This window comes from Chiloscyllium punctatum, chromosome 1 (assembly GCF_047496795.1).
Source record: "Chiloscyllium punctatum isolate Juve2018m chromosome 1, sChiPun1.3, whole genome shotgun sequence".
In the NCBI taxonomy this organism is placed as follows: Eukaryota; Metazoa; Chordata; class Chondrichthyes; order Orectolobiformes; family Hemiscylliidae; genus Chiloscyllium; species Chiloscyllium punctatum.
Window position 1 is genome coordinate 7,677,641 of NC_092739.1, and position 24,644 is coordinate 7,702,284.

Consider the following 24,644-nt stretch of genomic DNA (forward strand, 5'->3'; position numbering starts at 1 on the left):
TACCCTTTTGCTCTTTATAATTTGCCATCACACAGCTTTTCAACCAACTTAGGCAGAATGATATAGAATATTTGATCTCAACTTTTTGAATAAGCTGCATAACTCAGCTAACATGATCTGCTCAATTCTCAAATTTAAATTGTAGACAACAAATAGAGTCATGCTGCCATTTTTCTCTGCCCACCCCCCACCCAAACCAAACTGTCTTCCTCGAACTGACTGCACTCCAATGCTTAGATCCCACCTTGACTTTGTCATTCAGCCTGCCTATAAAAGGTGGTGCTGCTTTACTGGACTCTACATTGCAGATGCTGAGCAGCAGCTCTCAGATAACCTCCTCCTATCTCCCCGGGCCATGAGCCCACCATTGAACATCAGGCCATTGTATCAACTATGGGTCACTGACCTCACTTCATCTGGTGATCTCCCCACCACTACCTCCAAACTGAGAGGGCTCACTTCTAACTCCTTCCAAAAATCCACCAACAGGATTCCCTTTGCAGACCCAATGTTTCTGCCTGCTCCTGCCCCACAGAGCTCATCTCTCCCTACCTTGACTCAGTCTTTTCTCCCCCCAATCCAGTCCCTGCCCATTTACATCTACAATTCGTCTGATGCTTTAGTTGGTTTCAGAATTTCCAGTTTTCAGGTTGCAGTTGGTTTCTCTTTATTATGGATGTGCAATCCCTTCACATATCCATGGAAATAGCTGGAAGTGGCTTCTTTTTCTGATCAAGTTTCTCCTCCCCACTCTGCATCAGTTAAAGGAATCAACTCCTTGCTTCAGTAAAGTTTTACAAGGGTGTTGTTAGTTGTACCTCACACAAGTAGGTGCTGTCCATTCATCCAAGCAAGACGATAACATCCTCAACAAGCTGGGGCAATGGATAAAGGTCAAAGCAAGGAACCCTGGCTGCCTTCCTTCAAACAACCAGCAGTGATATAGTAACCCTGCTTGCAGCACAAGGATCAGCGTCTGGGTATTAATCACAGCACCAACTTTAACAATTTCAGATGCAAGATTTGTGCTCCACATGTCTCATTCAAACAAACAAAGTAAGCTTGACAGTTGTAAAAAGATTCATTTAAAGGTGTTGTAACAGTAAGACTTTGTCAGCTGACCTATTAAAGGCAATTTTCAGTTATTAACAGCCAGCTTGATAGAAGGCAAGCTCAATTTCGAATGGAACAATTCAAAAAGGCTAGTTAACTTCAAATAAGAACAATCAAAATCACGACTTGGAGCCAAATGGAAATTTCCTTATTTCTTTAACCTCATTCATAGAAGAGGGAGATTGAATTTGAATCATACACAGAATGATCCACAGAATCTTACCACTGCTGTCCAGTAAAAAGTCATCCTGGGCATAGCGATACTTTTCTGGACCACAAGCAACAAAGACATCATCGTCCCCAAAAAAGTCCTGCAGGCAAATGATCTGAAAGAGAAAATAGCTATAGTAATCACTTGTTGAACAAATTACTTAAATCAAATAATAAAAGAGCATTCTAATACTCTATTTTAATAATATGTCTTTATACATCTTAATTGAGTAATAAAGATTGAAATTCAGGAACACTCTTATTGACCGTTTCAGTTGTGAGCTTGTCAGTCTCAGGCAAGATGCCAAATACAGTTCCAAAGACAACAGGCTCTACTCATCTCAATTTATCACAAACCATGAGAACAGAGTAGTCCCTCAGCCACTCAAGCCTGTTCCACTATTCAATGAGATCATGGCTGATCTGTGGTCTAACTAACCTTTGGCCCATATCCCTTAATACCTTTGCTTAACAAAAAATGATTTGTCTCAGCTTTAAAATAAACACTTGATCCAGCATCCAAACAGCCAAGTCAAACCTGGGAGCAGTAAATGGAGCCATGGTGGTGAAAGCCCCTTTTACCTGAACCCCTGTTATGTATTTTTCTTTTTTATATTAAATCCAGTTGTGCTGAAAAGTTTATTTTCCCCATCACCAAATCACCCATGGTTCCTGAAACCCTTTGACTTACTTTCCATTACAAATGTGTACACTTCTACTCAGCAAGTTGGTGCATGACAAGAACTGACATCTATATGACAGACTTAATATAGTAAATCATTCCACAATATCACTTAAAGAGGCAGGTGACCCAGCAGGAAAAACAATGAAGGTCAGAAGGAGTTACCAAAAGTGTGGTCACAGAAGACTGACTTAAAAAAGGCAAGAGAGAGAAGATTTCAGACTTCACAATTTTGGGACTAATTTTGGTTTTGGGATTAATGGTGGGACAAAGGGAATGCGATGCATAATAGTTCAAATTCAGAAGGGCATTTGGAAGTTATCTGGGTCTGAGGTGAAGACAGATTATGGACAGTTGACCAGGAAATAAAGATCTTGAAATCAAGGTGGGGTGGAGGTTATGAGGGCTGAGTTGATGGATAAACAAAACTTTGTGAAGTGAAGATACTGGTAACATTTCTAGATAAGTCGAAGCTCGTAGCAGTGAGGCAGAAATTATTGCTCAGGTAGGTCTTTCCTGTCTCAAGTAATTACAATTTAACGGGTTATAGTCCGTTCTGTCACACTGGGTCAGGCCATGCACTTACATTTTGCAGTATATTTTGATGTTCAGTACACCATACAACTGGAAGCTTCATGGGGTAGAATTTGATAAGGCCCAAAATATATAAGGGAATCATGATGCACGATTAACCACAATCAACTTGTGATATTGCAGGCAGCATCCAATCACATGCAATCCAGCACACAATACTGAATGGCTGTGATAATCAGGACAAGTCCCAAGTTCATGAGATAAAAACAATGACTGCAGATGCTGAAAACCAAATACTGGATTAGTGGTGCTGGAAGAGCACAGCAGTTCAGGCAGCATCCAACGAGCAGCGAAATTGACGTTTCGGGCAAAAGCCCTTTATTCCTGATGAAGGGCTTTTGCCCGAAACGTCGATTTCGCTGCTCGTTGGATGCTGCCTGAACTGCTGTGCTCTTCCAGCACCACTAATCCAGTACCAAGTTCATGAGAGATGAGCATCACTTAAAGCCTGTCTGCATCTCAAGGGCAGGCACATGTTTGCTCTGGCAGGTGTTAGAGGGGCTGAATAAGAGTCTTTGAGTAGTAATAAGTGTGAATGGTGTAAAAGGTCAGACAGCAAGTTCCAGGGTTCTGTGACATAAAACTGGAGCCCTCGGTCCAGGAGATGCATAGGAAGAGTGATGTCCTCAATAAAGTGTCTACAGATGTGCTGGTTTGGTGGACTGACCATATTAAATTATCCATAATGTCCAGGGGTGAGCTGGCTAGGTGGATTAGCCATGGGAAATGCAAGGTTACAGGGATAGGGTGGAATGCTTTTCAGAGGGTTGGTGTGGACTCGATGGGCCAAATGGTCTGCTTCCACATAGTAGGGACTCGATGAGTCTATAAAAAAAGGGAGCCAAGGGGCACTCTAGGCAAATACTGAGACAACAGGAGCATATAGTCATCAGAATATTTGTTAGTAGTCTGGTTCCAATAACTTAGATGCAACACAAGATGAAAGCTAATGAGCTTTCACAAAGGAACCATCAGCATTTCTCACGGCTCCATTCACCATTATCCCTCCTTCATTCACTGACCAACAATCCTGATCAAACATGATTCATACCCAACATTCATAGCTCACCTCAACCTCACGCCCACAGCACTGCTCCACAGAGTTATTCAACAAGGATTCGAGGTAATCCAAGATGGAGGACGGGAAACATTTCTGGCTATCACAGGCTGCTCCTTTTCTGAGCTATTTCACATGTTGGAGGTGATTTCCTCGAATTTCAGGAGCAGCAATTGCTGTTTTATATGCTGTTGCATTGTTTTGGAACTTGGAGAAAAAAAGTCAAAACAATGGCATTTTTAAAAGGGAGAGGAACAGACAAAGTCAGCACATGGTCAGGTCAGTGCAGGAGACAGAGAAAGAAAGAAACCCACACTGCTTCCTGACAGAGCAGTGAACCTGCGCAATTACTGCCTTTGCTGTTTGGATTCATGTATCGGTGGACATTGGAGTGCGTCTAGGAAAAGACGATTCCTGAAGAAGGGCTTATGCCCGAAACATCGATTCTCCTGTTCCTTTGATGCTGCCTGACCTACTGCGCTTTTCCAGCAACACATTTTTAAGCTAGGAAAATTAACAGTAAAATTCACAACTGATCTTGGAGGAACCTGTTTGGGAGACGTCACAGCACACAAACAGGTAAGTGAATAGTTTTAAGTGTGGCCTTGCTGTAAGTCTGCAATAGTGAGCAGAGTGGGTTCTTTCTTGATTATATGTCTTATTGAGATATGTTTCTTGATTAAACTTAAAAATATAAGCCATAAATATCAAGTTAGCTTGAAGCAGTGTTTTGTGGAGGAATAAGACGGTGCTATTTTCTGGGTCTGTGGATTGGAAGAAGTAAAAATGGCCCTTAATAGAGTGATATGCTGCTCTTGTCAAATGTGGGAGTTTAGAGAGAGTTTACGTTTTACTGAGGATTATATCTGCAATAAATGCTGTTGGTTGCGAATCCTATCAGACCAAATGGAGCAACAGTTAGAGGCAATGAGGAATTTACAAGAGCAAAGGGATGTGATGGATGGTAGGTATAGGAAGGGAGAAAAGTTGCAGATACAGTCACATAGATGTGTTAACTCCAGGAAAGGTAAGAGAGGTAGGCAGGTAGTCAGGAGTCTTCTGTGGCTATCCCCATTTCAAACAAGTATGAGGTTTTGGAAAATGTAAAGGGTGATAGATTCTCAGGAGAATGTAGCACGAATAGCCAAGTTTCTGGTATCGAGACAGGCTCTAATGTAATGAGGGGTACACTAGGTTCCAAGCGATCGATTTTGTTAGGGGACTCTCTAGTCAGAGGCACAGGCAGACGTTTCTGCTATCAACGAAAAAGCAGAATGGTGTGTTGCCTCCCTGGTGGCAGGGTCAAGGATGTCTCAGAGAGGGTGCAGAAAGTTCTCATGGGGGAGAGGGCCCAGCAGGAGGTCATTGTCCACATTGGAACCAACGACATTGGAAGGGAAAAGGATGAGATTCTGAAGGGAGATTACAGAGTGTTAGGCAGGAATTTAAAAAGGAGGTCCTCGAGAGTAGTAATATCTGGATTACTCCCAGTGCTACGCGCTAGTGAGGGCAGGAATAGCAGGACAGAGCAGAGGAATGCATGGCTGAGGAGTTGCTGCACGGGAGAAGGATCCACATTTTTGGATCATTGGAATCTCTTCTGGGGTAGAAGTGACCTGTACAAGAAGGACAGATTACACTTAAATTGGAAGGGGACTAATATACTGGCAGGGAGATTTGCTAGAGCTGCTCGGGAGAATTTAAACTAATAAGGTGGGTGGAGGGGGTGGGAGCCAGGGAGATAGTGAGGAAAGTTTTCAATCTGAGACTAGTACAGTTGAGAAAAAAAAATGAGTCAAACAGTCAGGGCAGGCAGGCACAAAGCAGAGAAGAAGGTAGGACTTATAAATTTAACTGCACTTATTTCAATGCAAGAGGTCGAACAGGGAAGGCAGATGAACTCTGGCCTGGTGAGGAACATGGGACTGTGATATCAATAAAAAGGAGGGGTGTCCTATCTTCACCTGATCCCACTCTATTGCAAAAGGTTTCTCTGAGGGACATTGCACATTTCTATACAAGGCTGAATCCAATGACCTTAGAAAAAAATGTGCAACTTAGTCAGATCAGGGAGATTTATTAGCACAGTGGCTAGTTGCTTGTTCTTGGAGCTGCTTGGAAGGTTTGGGGTAGTGAACACCTCTCTCCGAGCATGAAGAGCATTAGTTACCTCCCTTGGATGGTGAATTGGGAGCTGTGCAGATGTCACCTGCTTCAGGGTCCCTACATACAGAAATTCAGGGTTAAAGATAATACGCCCAGCTACTGGCAAAATTGTCCCCACCTTACTCTGAAGTTGTAGTTCTGCCCAAAGAGATGCTAGATTTCCATAAAACACAGTCAGCATTCACACCATTGATTACTTGGGTTGAAGGAAGATGCTCGTGGAAGGTTCTGCCTTTGAGTCCTTGTCACCCTGCAATCCTTCTGCCAATTATTAGGCATTTTCCATACTCCCTCTGCTCCAATGGCCTTTCACGCTGCAGTGCAAAGGCATTAGTAACATCACAAGTGGGAGTACACTGCAAAGTTATCACTGCAAAGTTTCTGGTGAAACAAAGGACTTCACAGCACCACTCCCTCAACAATTCAGCAAACCACTGAACCCTCTGACAAATTTACATCAGGTCAGTGGAATTAATCGTAGATTAGATTAGATTAGATTACTTACAGTGTGGAAACAGGCCCTTCAGCCCAACAAGCCCACACCAACCCGCCGAAGCGCAACCCACCCAGACCCATTCCCCAACATTTATCCCTTCACCTAATACTACAGGCAATTTAGCATGGCCAATTCTCCTAACCTGCACATTTTTGGTCTGTGGGAGAAAACCGGAACACCTGGAGGAAACCCACGCAGACACTGGGAGAATGTGCAAACTCCACACAGTCAGTCGCCTGAGGCGGGTATTGAACCCGGGTCTCTGGTGCTGTGAGGCAGCAGTGCTAACCACTGTCCCACCGTACCGCCCACTAGTTGGTAATCCTTTATTTGGAATAGCAATGGTGGAAGGAGTTCTTCCTGTTGCTGAACACATGCTCAGCTGTGCTTCTTTAAGAAAGGTTAATTTAGTTGCCTAATTAACTGAAATATGGACAACCAGATGTATGTTCACTGGAAGGGCATATGGGGCATGGTTGTCCTTTTGGGATCAAAACAGCAACAGAAGCATAAAAACTATAGTTGAAACCATAAAGATGAACTTTGTAACTAGTAGCTACTATTTAAGGGGGTTCCTTTAAACCTCTGTTCATTTAATATTCCATATCCAGTGCACCATACAACCTCATTTAACTGTTACAATGTTAACAAGCCTTCTACAGTTCAAACAAAAGATTTATTGGGCACTACCTCAACCTATTATGAACATACTGTTTTCAAAAATAAGAAGGTTTTGTTCTCAGAAGAAATGAAATCTAACATTCAAGTGGAAGTGGGCAAGAGGACATTAGTCTTCAGGCAACTTGAATACCTGTCTGTGGTCATTGGCTGAGAGGATTTAGACAGTATAGATAGACAGTCGCCAAAATACAGAACATCAACAGGGTTAGGTAGGGAGAGAGGTGTGAGTGAGGTGATCCAGGGAAATGGACTGAACATCAGCCTGAGAGAAGAACAAATGCCACCTCAAAACTATTGCTTTGTTTCCTCCATTCTGCAGGACAATTTTGGTATTAGGAATGCATTTCATCAGTCATGGTGTTATATTTTCTTTGCCTAATTAACTGATGGTTTATATCTAAACTGCTGTTTCTTAATGAATTCTCTTAATAAATTTAGAGGGAAGGCAATGGCCTAATGATAATATCACAGTGGTGAATCCAAAGTTCTGGGATTCAAATTCTGCCACAGCAGATTGTGGAACTTGAATTCAATAAAAATCTAGAATTAGAGGAGTCTAATGATGAACATGAAATCATTGCCTGACTGTTGGAAAAACCCATCTGGTTCACAAATGTCCTTTAGAGAGGAAATTGTCATCCCTACTTGGTCTGGATGACATGTGATTCCAGACCCATAGCAATGCGGTTGACTCTTAACTGCTCTCTGGGCAAGTGGCGATGGGTAATAAATATTGGCTTGCCCAGTAATGCCCTCATCCTGTGAATGAGTAATTTAAAAAACTCAATAAACCATCAGAAAATTGTTACAAGCAGTCGACTGCACATATCAGGTATCTGTGATCACTAACCCATCTGGTGTTAGTTCAGTTCAGTTTCTGGTCAATGATAACCCCAAGACATTGATAGTGGAAGATTCAGTGATGGTAAATACGAATGAATATCAAGAGGCAATGATTAGATTCTCCCATGTTGGAAATAGTTATTGTCAGGCACTTAATGTGGTGCCAATGTTACTTACCTGCCTATGTCTGGATATTGTTCAGATCTTGTGGCATTTGGACACGGACTGCTTCAGTTATGAATGATACCAAGCACTGCACAGTCATCAGTAAACATCTCCACTTCTGATCTAATGATGGTGGGAAGGTCATTAATGATTATTAAAATTCTTTCTGATCAAGGTTTTTCAAAATCCCTCCTGATCTTTTGTCTACCTTGTGTCCAAATTTCTTCTATGAATTGCAGAGGGATGGTTTCTTAGGTTAAAGGTGCTACAAGATGCAAGTTCCTGTATTAGTTAAATAAAATTATAACTAAATTAAAGGATTCAGATAGAATTCATAAATCACCAGAAGGCTTAAGGCATTTTTTTGTGTCAGTATTAGTGTAAAATCCCTGGTTACTAAGGCTAGACTCCCACTCCCCCACTCAATATCTCTCGGGATTAGTGCTTCAATTAACCTGAGAAGAGGTTCCTAATTGTTCCCTGCCACAGAGGCCATTAGAAAACTCATCTCATCTCCAGTCTGGAACCGATTATTACAAAATTCAGTCCTGCAAAGTTCGTTTATAGCGATGATTACAGCCAGAATTGTTATATTAGTCACTTTTATCACTTGCAACTGCAAGAAAGCAGGTTTCCTGTTTTGTGCAAATTGTTTCCAGCTGGTGTAACATTTTTATTGGCCTCCAGCTCAATGATAGGCAGAGGTTTTATTAACCAATCAGAGTCTGCCTCTACCATTCTCAAGTCGAGAATAGATTGCAGCTGTGTTAATGATATTGAAATGAGATTAGTTGCTGCAGGCTCCTGACAGACTGGTGCTGCGAATGTAATTTAGAGGGAACGAGAGGGGGGGAAAAGAAATTCTATTGTGGCAAACTCTCCTCACCCTTCGCAAAGAATATACAGCAACAAAGAAAGGTTGAGGTATTACTGATGTTCATGAGCTGAATTTGCTGCAACAGGGCATCAGTAAAGGTTGATATTTCCTACAGGCTTCAATTCAACTCAAAAACATTTTGCCCTATATTTTGCTGGAAAGGTCACCTGATAATGGCAATGAGAGAGCAACAGACTATCTGTGATTTAGTTGAATGTTGGAAGTGACAGCAAATCTATTTAGCCAATGGGACTTGAGGTTTGAGGAAGACTTTAGAAGGCAAAAACAAGGATTAAGTTTTGGGTTGAGGGGCAGGAGATAGAAAGTTAAATTTAGGATTTTTACAACTAAAAAGAATGAGACCCTACACTTTCTAGGCCAGTGGGTTTAATGGTCATTTATTAGTTATTACATTGTGGTTAAGTTTTGTGGCCTATCCTGTTTAAATATAGCAACTGCATAAAAATCAGAGGGTGTGTAAGGTGAAATGTCCCATTTGCAAAGTTGTTGATACAATAACACAATCTACCAGTAACTTGTGGCTTTGTAATTATCTCTTCCTCACTCTGAGGTGATGACTGATTGAACACCAATACTCAAGTTTAGTTGCCATGCACTGCTATTTCTTTCAGCAAGTTCAGATTCAGTGTTTGTCAGCATGCATTTGAAAAAATATTAATAAATGTTAGAAAATAGTGACCACTGTACAGAACGCATGATGAAGAGGCAACCGAACTCAAAGTTAACTCTACTTTCTCTTCATAATCGCCATCAGGCCTGAATTTTGCCCACAATTTCAGTTTTCACCATCCTCAGTTCTTTGTTTTATTAGAGAAATGACAATACAGCAATGAACGGCAGCTTATTGTGGAAAATTCTGGATGTGAAAGTTCAAACAATATTTGAATCCAATGATCTTTAGTTTCTACAAACACTATTTTCCACCTTTGCACAGTCTAATTCTTTTCCATAGTAGAATTTATTGTAAGGCAATACAGGAACATAATGAATATCATTGGACTAGTAATCCAGGTAATGTTCTGGGACCCAAGTTCAAGTTCCACCATGGCAGACGGTGGAATCTGAACTCAATTAAACATCTTCCATTAAAAGTCTAAAGATAACCATGAAACCAGTATTAATTGTCAGAAAACACCTAACTGCTTCACTAATGTTGGCCTTACCTGATCTGGCTTACATGCGACTCCAGACTAATAACAAAGTGGTTGACTGAAATGGTCTCACAAACCATTCAGTTGTATCGAAAGAAGAGGGGGAAAAAAAAGGAAAGCCAAGAGGCAGATTTCTGGCATTAACGAAGGTACTGGATAAAAACACAGCAAACATGACCCTGTTGTCCCTGCAAAGTCCTCCTTACTAAAATCTGGGATAAGTGTTATATATTGGGAGTACTATCTCACAAACTGTTCGAGCTTGATATAGTCATTCTCACAGAATCATGAATAGAATTAACACTCAAGGTCCCAAGCAACACAATTACCATGCAGCAGAGGTGGCAGTACACTGATGTATAGTCAGGAGGGACAACATTGACTGTACGCTCTATGAACTCTCATGGCATCAGGTCAAACATTGGCAGGGAAATTTCCTGGTGAACGCCACATACCCAGCTAAATCAGCACTCCTCAATGCTGATCAGCATTTCCAGGAAGGACCAATCCCTGCGAGGATCCACCACTAATTACAGGTTGCCAGCTTGAAAAAGCTCCTTCCCTCAACTCTGTTTTTTTTTTAAAATGAGTTAGTCAATTCTCTCCTCATGCTAATATCCAATCTCCATCACCAAGGGCATTTGTCTTAAGTGGCCTAATATGTTGTACATTATCAAATGCCTTCTGAAAATCCAAATATATTGCATTGACTGATTTCCCCCTTATCAAACCTGTCTGTTATCTCTTCAGGGAATTCGAGTAAATTTGTCAGGCGTTATTACCCTTTCCTGAAACCATACTGACCCTGCTTGATCATATTATGCAGATCCTTTATAGAATACTCCAACATTGTCCCAATAACAGAGATTAAACAAACTAGCTTATAACTGCCTAAACTTTGTTTCCTCTTTTTAAAATCAAGGTGTTACATTGATAATTTTCCAATCCTCTGGGACTTTTTCAGAAGCCACGGATTCCTAATAGATTATAACCAGTGCATCCACTGTCTCTGTAGTTACTCCCTTTAATATCCGAGGATCCATCCTGTTAGGTCCAGGAGACCTATCAGTCTTTAGCCCTATTAGTTTCTCTAGCACTCTTTCTCTACTGATAATTATACTTTATAAATTTTCTGCAACATGATTACATTATAAATTATTTGCCTTTCCTTTTTCATTTCATTTATATTGTACTCTGTTACTAATTTTCTATGATATATACTAAAGAATGTTAGCAGATTAAGTTCTTTCTACAGAGCTGGATTTAAATTGCAAGATATCAAACTGATCAAATATTGTTCCTCTCTTGCTGTGAATACTTACTCTACATATAGTGGGTTCCTGCAATGCACTGAGAAGCATTCCTGTCTCTGAGCCAAAAGCTCAGAGAGTGAATACCACCCCAGGAATTGATACCCAAGGAAGGTACATTCAGAATGGAACCAAACAGCTTGAGTATGATCCCACATATTTGTCAACACTACACCAAAAACTGGCAGGAGAAGAGGGAAAGATTCCTGGGCAGCCAATAGGATGGAAAGAAAAATCGGAGCTTCTACCACTACCAGACATAACACTAGATTACATCACGCTGAATACAAAAGTCCATTTTCATGGAATCCCTACAGTATGGAAACAGGCCATGAGACCCAACAAGTGCACACTGACCCTCCAAAGAGCATCCCACCCAGACCCATTCCCCTACCCTATTACTCTATATTCCCCCTGACTAATGCACCTAACCTGCACACCCCTGAACACTATGGGCAATTTAGCATGACCAATTCACCTAACCTACACATCTTTGGACTGTGGGAGGAAACCAGAGTACCTAGAGGAAACCCACGCAGACACAGGGAGAATGTGTAAGCTCCACACAGACAAGGCTGGAATTGAACCCAGGTCCCTAGTGCTGCGAGGCAGCGGTGCTAACCACTGAGCCACCATGCTGCCCATTTTGTTAAAGAAATCCAACTCTGTAAGTGAACTGCAACATACTACATAAAGCAAAATGGTTCTAGTATAACATGACAATAATCCTTCTTCTTTTCAATGGATAAAGTGCCAATGTTAAAGTATTTTCTATTATAACAGTATAATTTCATCTAATAGACTTGAAAGCACACAACTGATATTCTCCTCTAACTGCTATGAAAACAAAAACATATTCTGCCTACCAATGAATGAGTAATGTGGTATATGAATTTCAGTGCTGGTGTGATAACAAGTACACAGGCTGTATGTCTCACTTGTTCACAATTGTATCAAGAAACACATCTCTTCCATTTTCCACAATGGGCTACACACTGACTGTGCTAAAGCAATCTGTGCTGGAAAAACATAGGACATGGTATCGAACATTCGGTGAAATTTTGTTTTGGACATTTACTAAATAACTCTAACTGCACTAAAAATTAAACTGGAAACCGATACCAGTGATGAATTTGCACATGCTAGAAGCTTTATTTACTCATATGACAGGCCTGTTCTTTGCAAACAAAAGGAATATGTCCATGCACCTTTTTTCACTAATTAAGAGCTATGGAGACAACTAATGCTGACTACATCCCTACAGCAACGTGTTGGCTGATTAGGGTTCACCTGCCTGGTACGAGTTAATTTAATACAAAGAACAAAGCACATTACAGCACAGGAACAGGCCCTTCGGCCCTCCAAGCCTATGCTGATCCAGATCCTTTATCTAAACTTGACACTTATTTTCTAAAGAACAAAAAATATTACAGCACAGAAACAGGCCCTTCAGTCTGACAAGTCCACACCGTCCCTCCAAAGAGTAACTCACCCAGACCCATTCGCCTACATTTACTCATGATTAATGTACTGGACCTACATATCTATGTGCAATTGAGCATGGCAAATTCACCTAACCTGCATATCTTAAGATTGTGGGAGGAAACCAGAGCACCCAGAAGAAAACCACACAGACACAGGAGAATGTGCAAACTCCACACAGTCACCCCAAGGCTAGAATTGGTGTCAGACCCCTGGCACTGAGCCACCGTGCCACCATACACTTAATCCTTAACTAGGACAGTCGACAGTTCTGGTGGTATCTCCATGCCAACCACAGTACAACCTGTTAGCACCCTCTTTTTTGTGCTATCTCAATTGTCACTTTCTTTCTAAAGTTTGGTTTTCTTGTCTTTCAGTTCTGATGAGTGCAAGACAAAAAGCTTCAACTTAACATCCTTTTAGGTATGTCTCATGTTTTTTTATTATCAAGCAGCTAGATACAAAAGTCTTCCACTGATGACAAATAATTCCAGCATTATCATTATCGCTCATACAAATAAGTCCCTCCTTCCACAAGGAACATTATTAAAGAGATGTCAAAAATCATGCATTTTGCAATTGTAGTAATCCATGAAATATGTGGCAGGGTTTTGCAGTAAAAATAATTTAATGGGACAAGCAGTGTCCACTTTATTAATGTGGAAATCAGTCAGCAGCTTTTTGAAACTATACAAGTTCAGCTAATTGCAGAAATAGGAAACTGCTATCTAAGATGCCTTGCTTCTTCAAAATCTTGGCATGAAATAGATTTGTGATAGATATGCATTCAACTTTTGCAATGTATGAACCTCCCAGCTTAGCCAACACAAGGGATTAGCAGATGAAGTGTTTAGGTAAAAACAAGGGCTGCAGATGCTGGAAACCAGAGTCTAGCTTAGAGTGGTGCTGGAAAAGCACAGCAGTTCAGGCAGCATCCAAGGAGCAGGAAAATCGACGTTTCTGGCAAAAGCCCTTCATCAGGTATTCCTGATGACGGGCTTTTGCCAGAAACGTCGATTTTCCTGTTCCTTGGATGCTGCCTGAACTGCTGTGCTTTTCCAGCACCACTCTAATCTAGATGAAGTGTTTAGCTTAGCCAGTCCTGAGCAAAGGATACCACTGAAACCCATTATTGTTTGAGTTGGTGCAAATAATTCCACAGTTATCTACTGTGAAACACAACTGTTTCTTACAAGGAACATCGAAAATGACCTAATTGGCTAAGTGGTTCAACCCGAAATCCCAATCACATGATTGAAACTGCTGGTTTATTCAAATCGTCTTTGACTTGACTTTTGTTTCAGAGTCTGCTTGTAACACAGGAACAGTAAGCAGTCCCAGGCTTAACTAAAGACTTGTTTCTGACCTCAATACCTTCCAAAAATAATAATTTCTATAAAGAAACCTGTCTTTTATCTGCACAGTTTACCAATTTGCAGCTTACAACTACTAAACATTCACAAGCAATTCAACTGTATCAGTGCTCCTGTAAACTGAGAATTCTGTGTACCACCACATGAAGGAACCTCATCTGGACAAGGACTTACTGGACTCCCTACTGTATGTGAACTAATTCTGATCTCTTCGATTTCAAGCAAATTGTGCTATCTCGATTTGACTTTCATTTTTCAGTCTTTCTTATCTGCAAATCTGTTAAGTACATGCCCAAGCTTTGAAAACAGTAAACAAACACTATTCTGTTTCAAAACTAAAGAGCTTACTGCATGTCATTTTAAAATTACCTTTCCCTCCTCTCTTGCCTCCCCTTTTATCTTTCCTGTACCATTTGTTTCTGGAACATTCAGCTGCCAGTCCTGTCTCCCTCTTCCATGTTTCTGTAATTGCAATGATATCCCAATCCAGCGTTCCCGTTCATGCCCTGAGTTCATCTGCCTTAACTGTCAGGCCTCCTGCAATGAGATAAATGCAATTTATTTCATCAGTCTTTCCTCATTCTTTATGATCTTGCCTGCCTTGTCTATTTAACTTGCTGTCTTTGACTTGTGTACCTTCTCTCGCTTCACTACTGTTTAGGGTCCCACCACCCTGCCAGACTAGCTTAAATCCTTCTGAGTAGCTCTAGCAAACAGGATATCGATTCCCCTCCAGTTAAGGTGCAACCCATCCCTCTGGTACAGGTCACTTCTGCCCCAGAAGAGATCCCAATGATCCAAAAATCTGAACCCCTCCCCATTGCACCACCTCCTCAGCCACACATTGATCTGCCCTATCCTCCTATTCCTACTCAGACTAGCACGCAGCACCGGGAATAACCCAGAGATTACTACCCTTTAACCTCCTGACTAACTCCCTACATTCACTCTGCAGGAAAGTGTATTGGCAAAGCATAAAAGTGCTGGAATATTCGTTGGATTATTCAGATTATATTTTTGAAAATCTTTGCTGCTGTCCAGGACTTTTTCCTCCTCTGTTGTGCTGCACTCTGATACTTCAAGCTTCTGATGTCGACTGTAATATCTGAATTTTTTTGGCAGAAATATTTTGGAAACAGTCAGTTTGAGAAGATTTTTATTTGTTTTCAGTGTCTTCACTAGCTGACTTAGTTGCTTTGCAAAATTAAGTATGCACTGACCCCCCCCTCCCCCCCACCCACCTCGAGTTAAATTTGAAACCTGTAACTTGACTGAGAAATGCTGTCTTTAGGTTTCAAAAAGTTTTAACCTAAAATATTAATAATACAGGAAGCAATATATTCAAAAGCAACTACACAAACAATTTGACCTTTATATGCGGCTGATATTAAGTACATTGGGATGCATTAAAAAGAATGCATCCAGAGGTAGAAAAAAACATTCATTTTAAAAAAGAAGTGTTGCAGTTTGCAGGTCCAGTCCTTAAAGAACCCAAATGCTGAATAAGTATGGTCAATATTTGCTTCTAGAAAGAAAACTTTCCCTCATTATTCGCCTTTCCAGAATCTGAAAGAGAATGTCAAATAGAAAGTAGTGATCAGAATTTGAGTTGTGCCTTAAATATAGTTTATTAGGCTTAAACAATCAGGCACATCATCCAAGCTGTCGGTGAAACTAATGGAAGAGATCTGTATTGTACTCATACTGACAGTGTACTCAAGAATGAGACTTAATTAAAAACAGTTGACAGAGTTTGGATCCAAATGTGAGCAGAGTTCTCCAGATTGTCAAACAAGGCTGTCAAAGTTTTACCAATTGCTACAACTAACCTTTAGTGAAAGAGGATTTACCTCTCTGGAAAAAGAATCAACTTGTGTCTTAAGTTATGACCTGTCAATTCAATTCAGTACTATTAAAATTGTAGCTGTTGCATGTGTGTGTTATAATACGACCATTTAAATGATGCCTGGGCCGTAACATGTTTCAAATATCAGACCTATATGCTGCCAGGGGTATTCAAGCTGGTAGCTTTGAAACTGAGTAGACAATAAATAGTTTGGGAATCTCAGCTGTGTGTTTAAATGTCAACAACAAAACTACATTGGCGACATCTGCATGCAATTGCAGTTTTTCACCAACAAATGTCACTCTAGAGCATCCTAAAGGTCTGAGCCTCCAGCACATCAGGAATAAACCATTTTGAGAAAGGTAAAACAAAAGGCAGAAGAAATTTCTATGTCTGGTCAATATCCCATTCTAACACACTCTTTCTTCAGAGCCTCTGCTTCCGATTGCAGTGCATTCAGAATACTGTCCCTCTATCCTGCTGGGTTCTGAATTCAGATGCTCCAGCACACCATTACTCCAGTTGCCCTGCTATAATCTATTGGAGCCCATACTGCTGAAAGCTGGGTTACCACTGGTCAGCCTATTTAGTATCTGACTTCACACTTTCAAAGTGCTCTGACCAACCTCTCTGCTTGCATGTTCTTCTTTTCCCAAGAATGTCATTCACATTATAGTAATTCCTGGCCTAAACACATCTTGCTCCTCTCCCAATGTGAAGGATTTAGCAGGCTCAGCCCTTCGTGCCAGACTGTAAATACCAACGATACCTGCCCTTCATACGGAGCAACATTTTGACTCTAAATGTGCCCATCCTTCCCTGTCCTCAGAGCTTGCTCCAGAGAGGTATTAATGTGTCAAAGGATGCCCTGAATGCCTAAAGGTTGCAGTGCATCCAGGAGAACAGATGAAATATATGTTGTTGCAATGAACCCCTCTAACGTCCAACATTACTTTCAATTTCAATTAGGCAGAAAGGGTGACAATGTCACTGGACAAGTAATCTCAAGGTTAGGGCTAATACTGAGACAACACAGGATCAAACCTCACCATTGCAGCTGGTAGAATTAAAATTCAATAACTGATTCTATACAACATTTAAAAGATGGGTATATGAATAGGAAGGGTTTAGAAAGATATGGGCCAAATACTGGCAAATGGGACTTGGTCAAATTGGAATGTCTGATCAGCAGGGATGAGTTGGACTGTCTGTTTCTGTTTCTGTGCTGTATGATTCTGTAACAAAATTTGGAATATAAAAGTGGCCCTGTAATGGTAACTGTGAAAACCATCATCAGTTGGTGTAAGAACCCATTTGGTTCACTCACATCCTCCAGCAAAGGAAGAATGCCATCATTTCCTGGTCTGGACGACATGTGAATCCAGACTTGACTTTCAACTGCCCTCAGCATGGCACTCGAGTCAAGGGCAACCCAGGACAGGAAATAAATGCCAGCCTTGAAAGTGACAACCTCATCTCATGAAAGTTAAAAAAACACCAACTTTCTCATGATCATAAGAATTACTTGAAACCCATCAAACTGCTTACTGGGGACACTCATGGTATATAATAAACAATCTTCAGATGAACAAAAGTCTAAAACTTAGAACGTTGACAACACTCTTCAAATTGTCCGTGCTGTCTTTTCTCATGAAAGCAAACATTCATTTCTTTCTACTCCATTTCAAATTTCAATTTATCAAACTGGAAAATCAAATAACTTGTAATGAGAGCCTGAATGCAATGGTGGCTCAGATGGGAAAATATTTTATAAAGAAGCATTATATTCACCACACTGCAGACTTCCAGTTCTATAAATCATTGGTACTGTGATTTTCGGATGACTAATTAGTGGCCCAGGATTAAAAGTAAACAAGACACAGCTTTATCTCACCATTGCTCAACTGCTTTCAAATGGACCCTGCCTTTTTGTTTCAGCAGATATCAATGACCTGCTTTACTCGAGAGCAAAGTTGTTGCATGATGCATCATTTGGTGACACCATATCTTAATTTTTGAATAGTCCGAATGTCATTGAATCAAACTATTATTTTGCTTTGTAACACAACGGCCCTTTGCAACGGTCCCTACTTAATCGTTTTCTCAAGATAATATAAATCGAATCACAGGCTGCAACAAATGCCTGCTAATAACTGACAAGACTAGGATTCAACTGAAGAACTGAGGTTACATCATCAACTACAACAGCAAAGTATAAGTCATTTAGAGTCGAGAATGTGGCACTGGAAAAGCACAGCAGGTCAGGCAGAGATGATGGCCTCATTCCTGATGAAGGGCTTTTGCCAGAAACGCTGATTCTCCTTCTCCCCTGACCTGTTGTACTTATCCAGCACCGCACTCTCGACTCTAATCTTCAGCACCTGCAGTCCTCACTTTCACACAAGTCATTTATAACCAATCAACAGTTTTCACAATTTGACAGGAGTTGTTTTTCTTACAAATTCCTCCATATTCCAGCTGTAATCGTGCCTCTGCCTGACACTGAATATTATGCCTTTTATGTGTGATGCCAATCTCAAATGACATATTAATAATACTTGAAATCCACAAAATGATTCAGCGAGGCAAACCCACAAGATAAAAGAAAGCAGAGAAGTATCAAAGCTCGATCAAACACAGTAGGTTTTAAGAACAATCTTAACTTAAGAACTTGAAGTATTGAATTAGGGAGATGAAAAGAGGGTGTTCAGAACTTAGGACCAAGACAAGTAAAGCCAGCGTCACCAATGATACAGCAATTAAAGTCAGAGAGATACACAGAAGACCAGAATTAGTGGAGCACAGCTACCTCATGGGATTCTGGAGCTGGAGAAGATTACAGAGATTGGGAGGGGCAAGGCCATCAAGCAATTCAAAAAGAAGGAAGAGAATTTCCTTCCAAAACTTATTTCCATTCTAATCTGACATAAATAAATCATTTCTAATCAGAAAGGAAACTGTTTTGATTGCTTACATTACAGTTTTTTATGGCTCTTCAGTGTCTCGGTATTTCTGTGTCAACATGTGTACTTGTAATTGGAGATACTGACAAACTCAGCCCTACTTTTTAAAACTCAGTTCCTTCAACTGTCCACTTACTTATTTCTCTCCCAGTCTTTAAAAGCATTTTCAAAACCTATCCTTTTGACCTTAGTTTTGCTCATTTCTCCTACTAATGTTTATCCCCCCCCCCATTTTTGCCTCTGCAAAGCACATTAAAAGTGCAATATCAATGTAAATTAAGGGCAAATCTCTGCACTTGTACAACTCTGAAGTGCTACTGATTGCAGGGGCTCTCTGTTTTGTTTTCCATTCCTCTGCAGAGACAGCAGCTTTAGTGCAATATATGATTGATGAAACTTGGCACCTCTGAATTAAATAAGTACTGCAAGTGGTGGGAACCATGGTACCAGAAAAAAGGCCAGTCTTGTTCCAAATAAAAGAGGCTGGGAAATCTCATCAGAAAATATGAGCCAGAGAAGCTTCTAACTGTGTCAATTCTTTGATTATCTAACAGAGGCAAAGTACAGAGAATATCCTGTAATGGAGACTACTGCGTGCAAAGAAGAGCGACTTCAGTGTTCATGCTGTAGTGAGGAGCCTCACCCACCAGACACCATTACTGAGAAAGTACCGTATGGCCTTTGTAATATTCTTTCCATTATAATGGGACACTGAGCCCAGCATGTCGATAATTTCCTGATACCTGCAGTCAGCAAAGAGAAACAACCCAGTGTTGGCATAAACAAGGAAATCAGATCCTTTAACAAAGTGAAAATCTGACACAAAAGTCATGTGGTGATAACTAACTTGTATACACCCTGGTAGAACTCCCAATATGAAGGGTAAGTAAATTGCTATTCCTTATATTGTCCAGATGGTCCCCAAATCATGTTTCTTTTAACTGCCTGCAGAACTTGCTAAATTGCAGTTCAGAGACTACAAATCACACAACACATGGCAAATGCTTAAACTCATGGGGTTTCTCACAGGAAATTTTGCCACAAGCCATTTACATTGCTATTTTTTATTTTTTGTTTTTCTTTATTTCAAAAATATACTTTAATCATAAAATTATAAATATCAATCTATTTTATACTTCATTTACGTAGTCACCAAAGTAGTTTGGATCTGTGCAGCAGCACGTGAAGAAACAAATATTGAGAGTTTGGTTTGTTTGTTGGCTAGAGTCAAAGGCATTTCTTACTTCTTCACGACTATATTTACATATATTTCTATGGGGGGTGTGGTCTGGGAACCTCATTTAACTTCAACTGAAAGACTTTAGACAGTGGTCTTTCCCCACTGTGCTTTGGCAGCAGCTGCCTCAACCTTTATTGCATGCTTCAGCACGTAGTCCTGGACCTTGGAACATGCCAGTCTGTAATACTAAGTTGAGGTCAATGTCCTTGCTCTGGAAGACCAACCAATTTCGGGCAGACCAAAAGAGCATAGTTTACCGAGCTGTGGGTCCTCCAGGTGCAGTCAATGTTTGTTTCAGTGTGTGTCCCAGAAAATAGCCCATATGACACAGAGCCCTGTGTCATGAAGCTGCTCGGGATGAATCTCTAGAAAGCCAACTGCATCTTTCTCCAAACCTCCTTGATCTGCTGCTAAATGTGATAGTGAGAGATTAACAACAACAAAATGAAAAAGACAAGAAACAACTCAATTATAGGGAGGTACCCGACTCCTTCAAATCAAGTACACCAAACAAAATTAAAAATCAGTAATAAGATTAAAGATGCACTTTTAAGGCAGTGTTTTAGACAATATGAGTAGACATTGGAAATTTGAGCACGGCAATCACTGAACCCACAGCATTCTATCCTATTAATTTGAATAAATGCAAAATTCTTCATGCCAACTAATCTGTTTGCTCAAATTCCTGATTCACTCTCTTGACACATGAAGCTACCCTACTTTGTGGACTTGTTTTTACAAGCACTGTGGTCGGAAATGTCAAAGGGAAGAATTTTCCCAGTGTCTGAACAATGTGGACAAATGCAAGAAATGGGAAATGTGGCTAGCAGGTTGAAAGAAAATGGAGAAAAAAAAAAGTTGGATTTTCCCCCTAAGGTTTCTGTGGCTGCAACAGAACCTTGCCAAAGAGAGTGGCAAGACCTCCATTTGTACAGATTTACATTTCATTTTCATCTAATCTCACCTCATGCAAAAAGCAGGCAGCTCTTCTCCCACAACTGGCCTCTGCTGGTGAGAAAGCAGACAGCATCAACTCCCAACTTGAAGGTCAGAGCAATAGCCTGGCAGCTTCAGTTCACTATGTCTTCTCCAGGCTTCCATGTTGGTCAGCGTTCCCGAATACCTCAGGACACACCAGAATGGCAGCTACCATCTGTACTCCCTATTCTCTGAAATTGCCAACGGCAAAACACCAGCCTTACCAAATCACTATGGCACATCTCAGACAAACTTGTAATACAGTTTAGCCCTTTACTTTCAAGTTCACTAACAGCTGACTGAGGAACCAGCCTCCTGATTGACCAGGATCCCCACTTTTACTGCACTTTCAGGTTGAAACTCACATAAAATATTTTCTATGTAAGCTACTGGCACATACTGTAAATGTGACATTGATGTAGCAGAGTTCGCCACAGTAATATTCCCACTCCCTGCATGACTACATAGTATTACTGCTGCCAAGTGGCTTTGCCCACTGGGGCAAGTACCCATCTTGTTCATTGAAATAGTGTCAATCTTAGGGCTGTTAACTTTCTTTCTTAGCACTCACTCACTTTGTGTCTACTTGGATGAATGCTCACAGCATCTCTGCCTTGTTTTTTTAATATGTATGAAAGCTAGGCAGCAATGAGCAGTCCAGAGGGGGTGGACTGGTCAGTGTACTGACCTCTGTGATATCACATCTCCAGCATGTACCAATAGCTTACATGGCAATCACACCGCATGTGCTTCAACCAAATGGCCATGTCTGAAAGTCCATGGTCTTTAATCCAGTTAAAAGCTGGTCCATTCCTCATCAGGAAATACTGAATGTCGTTTTTAAACGAGCTCCCAAGTAGGGCCAAACCAACAAAAGTCTGTCTGTGTGTAAATCATGTTCAAGTCACTTACAATCATATGGTCTCCAATTGTGATCAGCAGTGAATTATCCAATCATTTCCAATCTCGTCAGGACTAGTGTTGTCCTGGCAACAATATATGCAGCTGTTGTGTTACCTTTTTCAGAGATTTTATTGGCTGGCATATGGGATACAGATCATTGTCTGGTATGCAATATGTCACTTAAGTATGTGAGTCTGTGAACACAAAACAAGAGAAAAATTTATTCAACGCAATTGTCTGCTCTGTTCCAAAACTGAGAAATGGTGTGATGGCCAAGATCTTCTGATCAGAAACCCTATTTCTGTTCCCATGGGTCAAAAAATAAACAATTATCTTTAGAGGAATTCTCTGTGGGCACCAGAAACCTTCTCAGCTGAAGTCGTTCAGTCCAGGCCAGGCCATTCCTGATGAAGGGCTCTTACCTGAAACATTGCTTCTCCTGCTCCTCGGATGCTGCCTGACCTGCTGTGCTTTTCCAGCACCGCACTCTGGATTCAGGCTAGCAAGTCCCCAGCCAGTAGCAAAGTGGATCAGTGTTAGAAACCTCATCACTTTTTCATGTCTATCCCTGCCATCTTTCAGGATATAAAGGTCCTGAAGCTATTTTCACAGCTATTGGCAGGAGGTCAGTGAGGGTCTTGGCCAGCAGGTCGATGGGAGCTTGGCTATCAAGTAATTGAAGTACTGATTGTCAGGCAGGCGAGAGGCTGAAGTGGCAAGTAAAAAGGGCAAGATCTAACGGCTTGGTCAATGGGGTGGTGCGGCCTTAAGGGAAACAAGGTGTTTGGGTCTGGTTAGGACTGGGGAGATTCAAGGTGTTTGCTGTCAATGGGCATTCCAGAATGAAGTTGGAAGTTGGTTGAGAGGATGCTGTTAATCAGGAGGTCTTAAATGCCAGGTAATAATCTATTGGAAGCTTCCATTTCTGGGGCAATTCCCAGGGAATTAGCTGCACTGGGACTTCCACATGGTCCAGACATGTAACTTTGATCTACACTGCTGCAAGTTCCATCTTCCCATTGGAACCCTTAAGCCCTTGGGTTTTGCATCTGATAGGAAGCTCAAATTAATTTGGGGAAGCACAACGTATTTCTTTGCAGTCCACATTCTATTTCAAACAATTGAGAGAGAATAATAAAAATATTCCAGGGTTCCTGTTAGCGATTCATTGCTTTTACAGTCGGAGAAGTGTACAGATGTACAGGAAATAGACCCTTCAGTCCAACTCATTCATGCCAACCAGATATTCTAACCTAACCTGGTCCCATTTACCAGCATTTGGCCTATATCTCTCTAAACCCTTCCTATTCATATAACCATCGAGATGCCTTTAAATGTTGTAATTGTACCATCTTCGGGCAGCTCATTCCATACACGCACCTCCTTCTGAGTGAAAAGTTGCCCCTTAGATCATTTTTAAATCTTTCCCCTCTTACTTTAAACCTATGCTCTCTAATTGTGGAGTCCCCCACCCCAGGAAGAAGACCTTGTCTATTTATTCTATCCACGCCCCTCACGATTTTATAAACCTCTCGCTGCCCGAAGATGTGGTGGAGGCTGGTCAGCATTCTTCATTCCATTGCAACTCTCACAGTAACCCCACTCTTAGTGCCTTTCATTGCAGCCCACTTCCAAGCAGTCACGCTCTTTTATTTGGAAGGTAACTGCGGTAACTGCCACTGAGAAAGGGCCTTCTCCGCCAGTAACCATCTGCTCAACTTCTGAGGACAAGAGTACGAAGGTGTCAGAGGAAAGGCCACTTCCGGCACTGCCCCCCACCCCCCCCACCCCAACAACCTCAAATTCGGACACCTTTGTAGCAGACCTGGAAAAGCTTGGCAGAACGTGCTGGTGGACACCTCATTGTGAAAGCTCTGTGGCGAGCCGAGGGAGGAATGCTCCAGGTCATTTGCACTCAGTGGACTGTCAGACACCAAGTTCCTGCTCAGCCACATGAGGAGAGGACCCTGTGGTGTCAGCAGGTCAGGGGCTTAGTCCACGTGCACAGGGAAGAACGACAGTGGCAGACAGGTATGTGGGATTCAATGGCCTTCAGTGCCCCAGAGGCATGTCTGAGGCAGAGAAGAGTGCAGCAAATGGGAAACCAGTGCTTTGGGATCACCAGGAATTAGAGACCCCACAGGCCTGTGTTTAATATTGTTTCACTTTCAAGACCTCACATCACTGAGTCTTGCGGCTCCTGGTCTGAGCCATTTTATTTCCCATTGTGTACTTTCAATTTCTAGCACAATGGAAGGTGACAGTGAACACTCTTCGGCCTCCAGCCTCTGTCTCTCTGTGCCAATGAGGCCCAGCATGGATTTTCTTTCTTCCAGAGTTGCCCAAAGGCTTCACACCCCAGATCCCCGCCCAACTTGTCTATATGAACCTGCAGCTGCCCACCTTTCTCTCCCAGCACCTGGCAAATGAGGTGACCTCACCAGCTTTATCATAGACTGCTCCCCCCTGGAGTCACTGACTGTGGACAAACAC

General features: G+C 41.4%; 1 protein-coding gene across 4 annotated transcripts in view; it reads right to left on the minus strand.

Moving 5' to 3' along the window:
• The window catches only part of dclk2a (doublecortin-like kinase 2a), a 320,451-nt gene that overhangs the window by 147,716 nt on the left and 148,091 nt on the right, over positions 1–24,644 (minus strand). For all 4 annotated transcript variants that reach the window (XM_072564911.1, XM_072564420.1, XM_072565652.1 and 1 more), the window contains exon 3: positions 1,337–1,439. In XM_072564911.1, the coding sequence (XP_072421012.1) occupies positions 1,337–1,439 (103 nt within the window). The remainder of the gene's footprint in view (positions 1–1,336; positions 1,440–24,644) is intronic.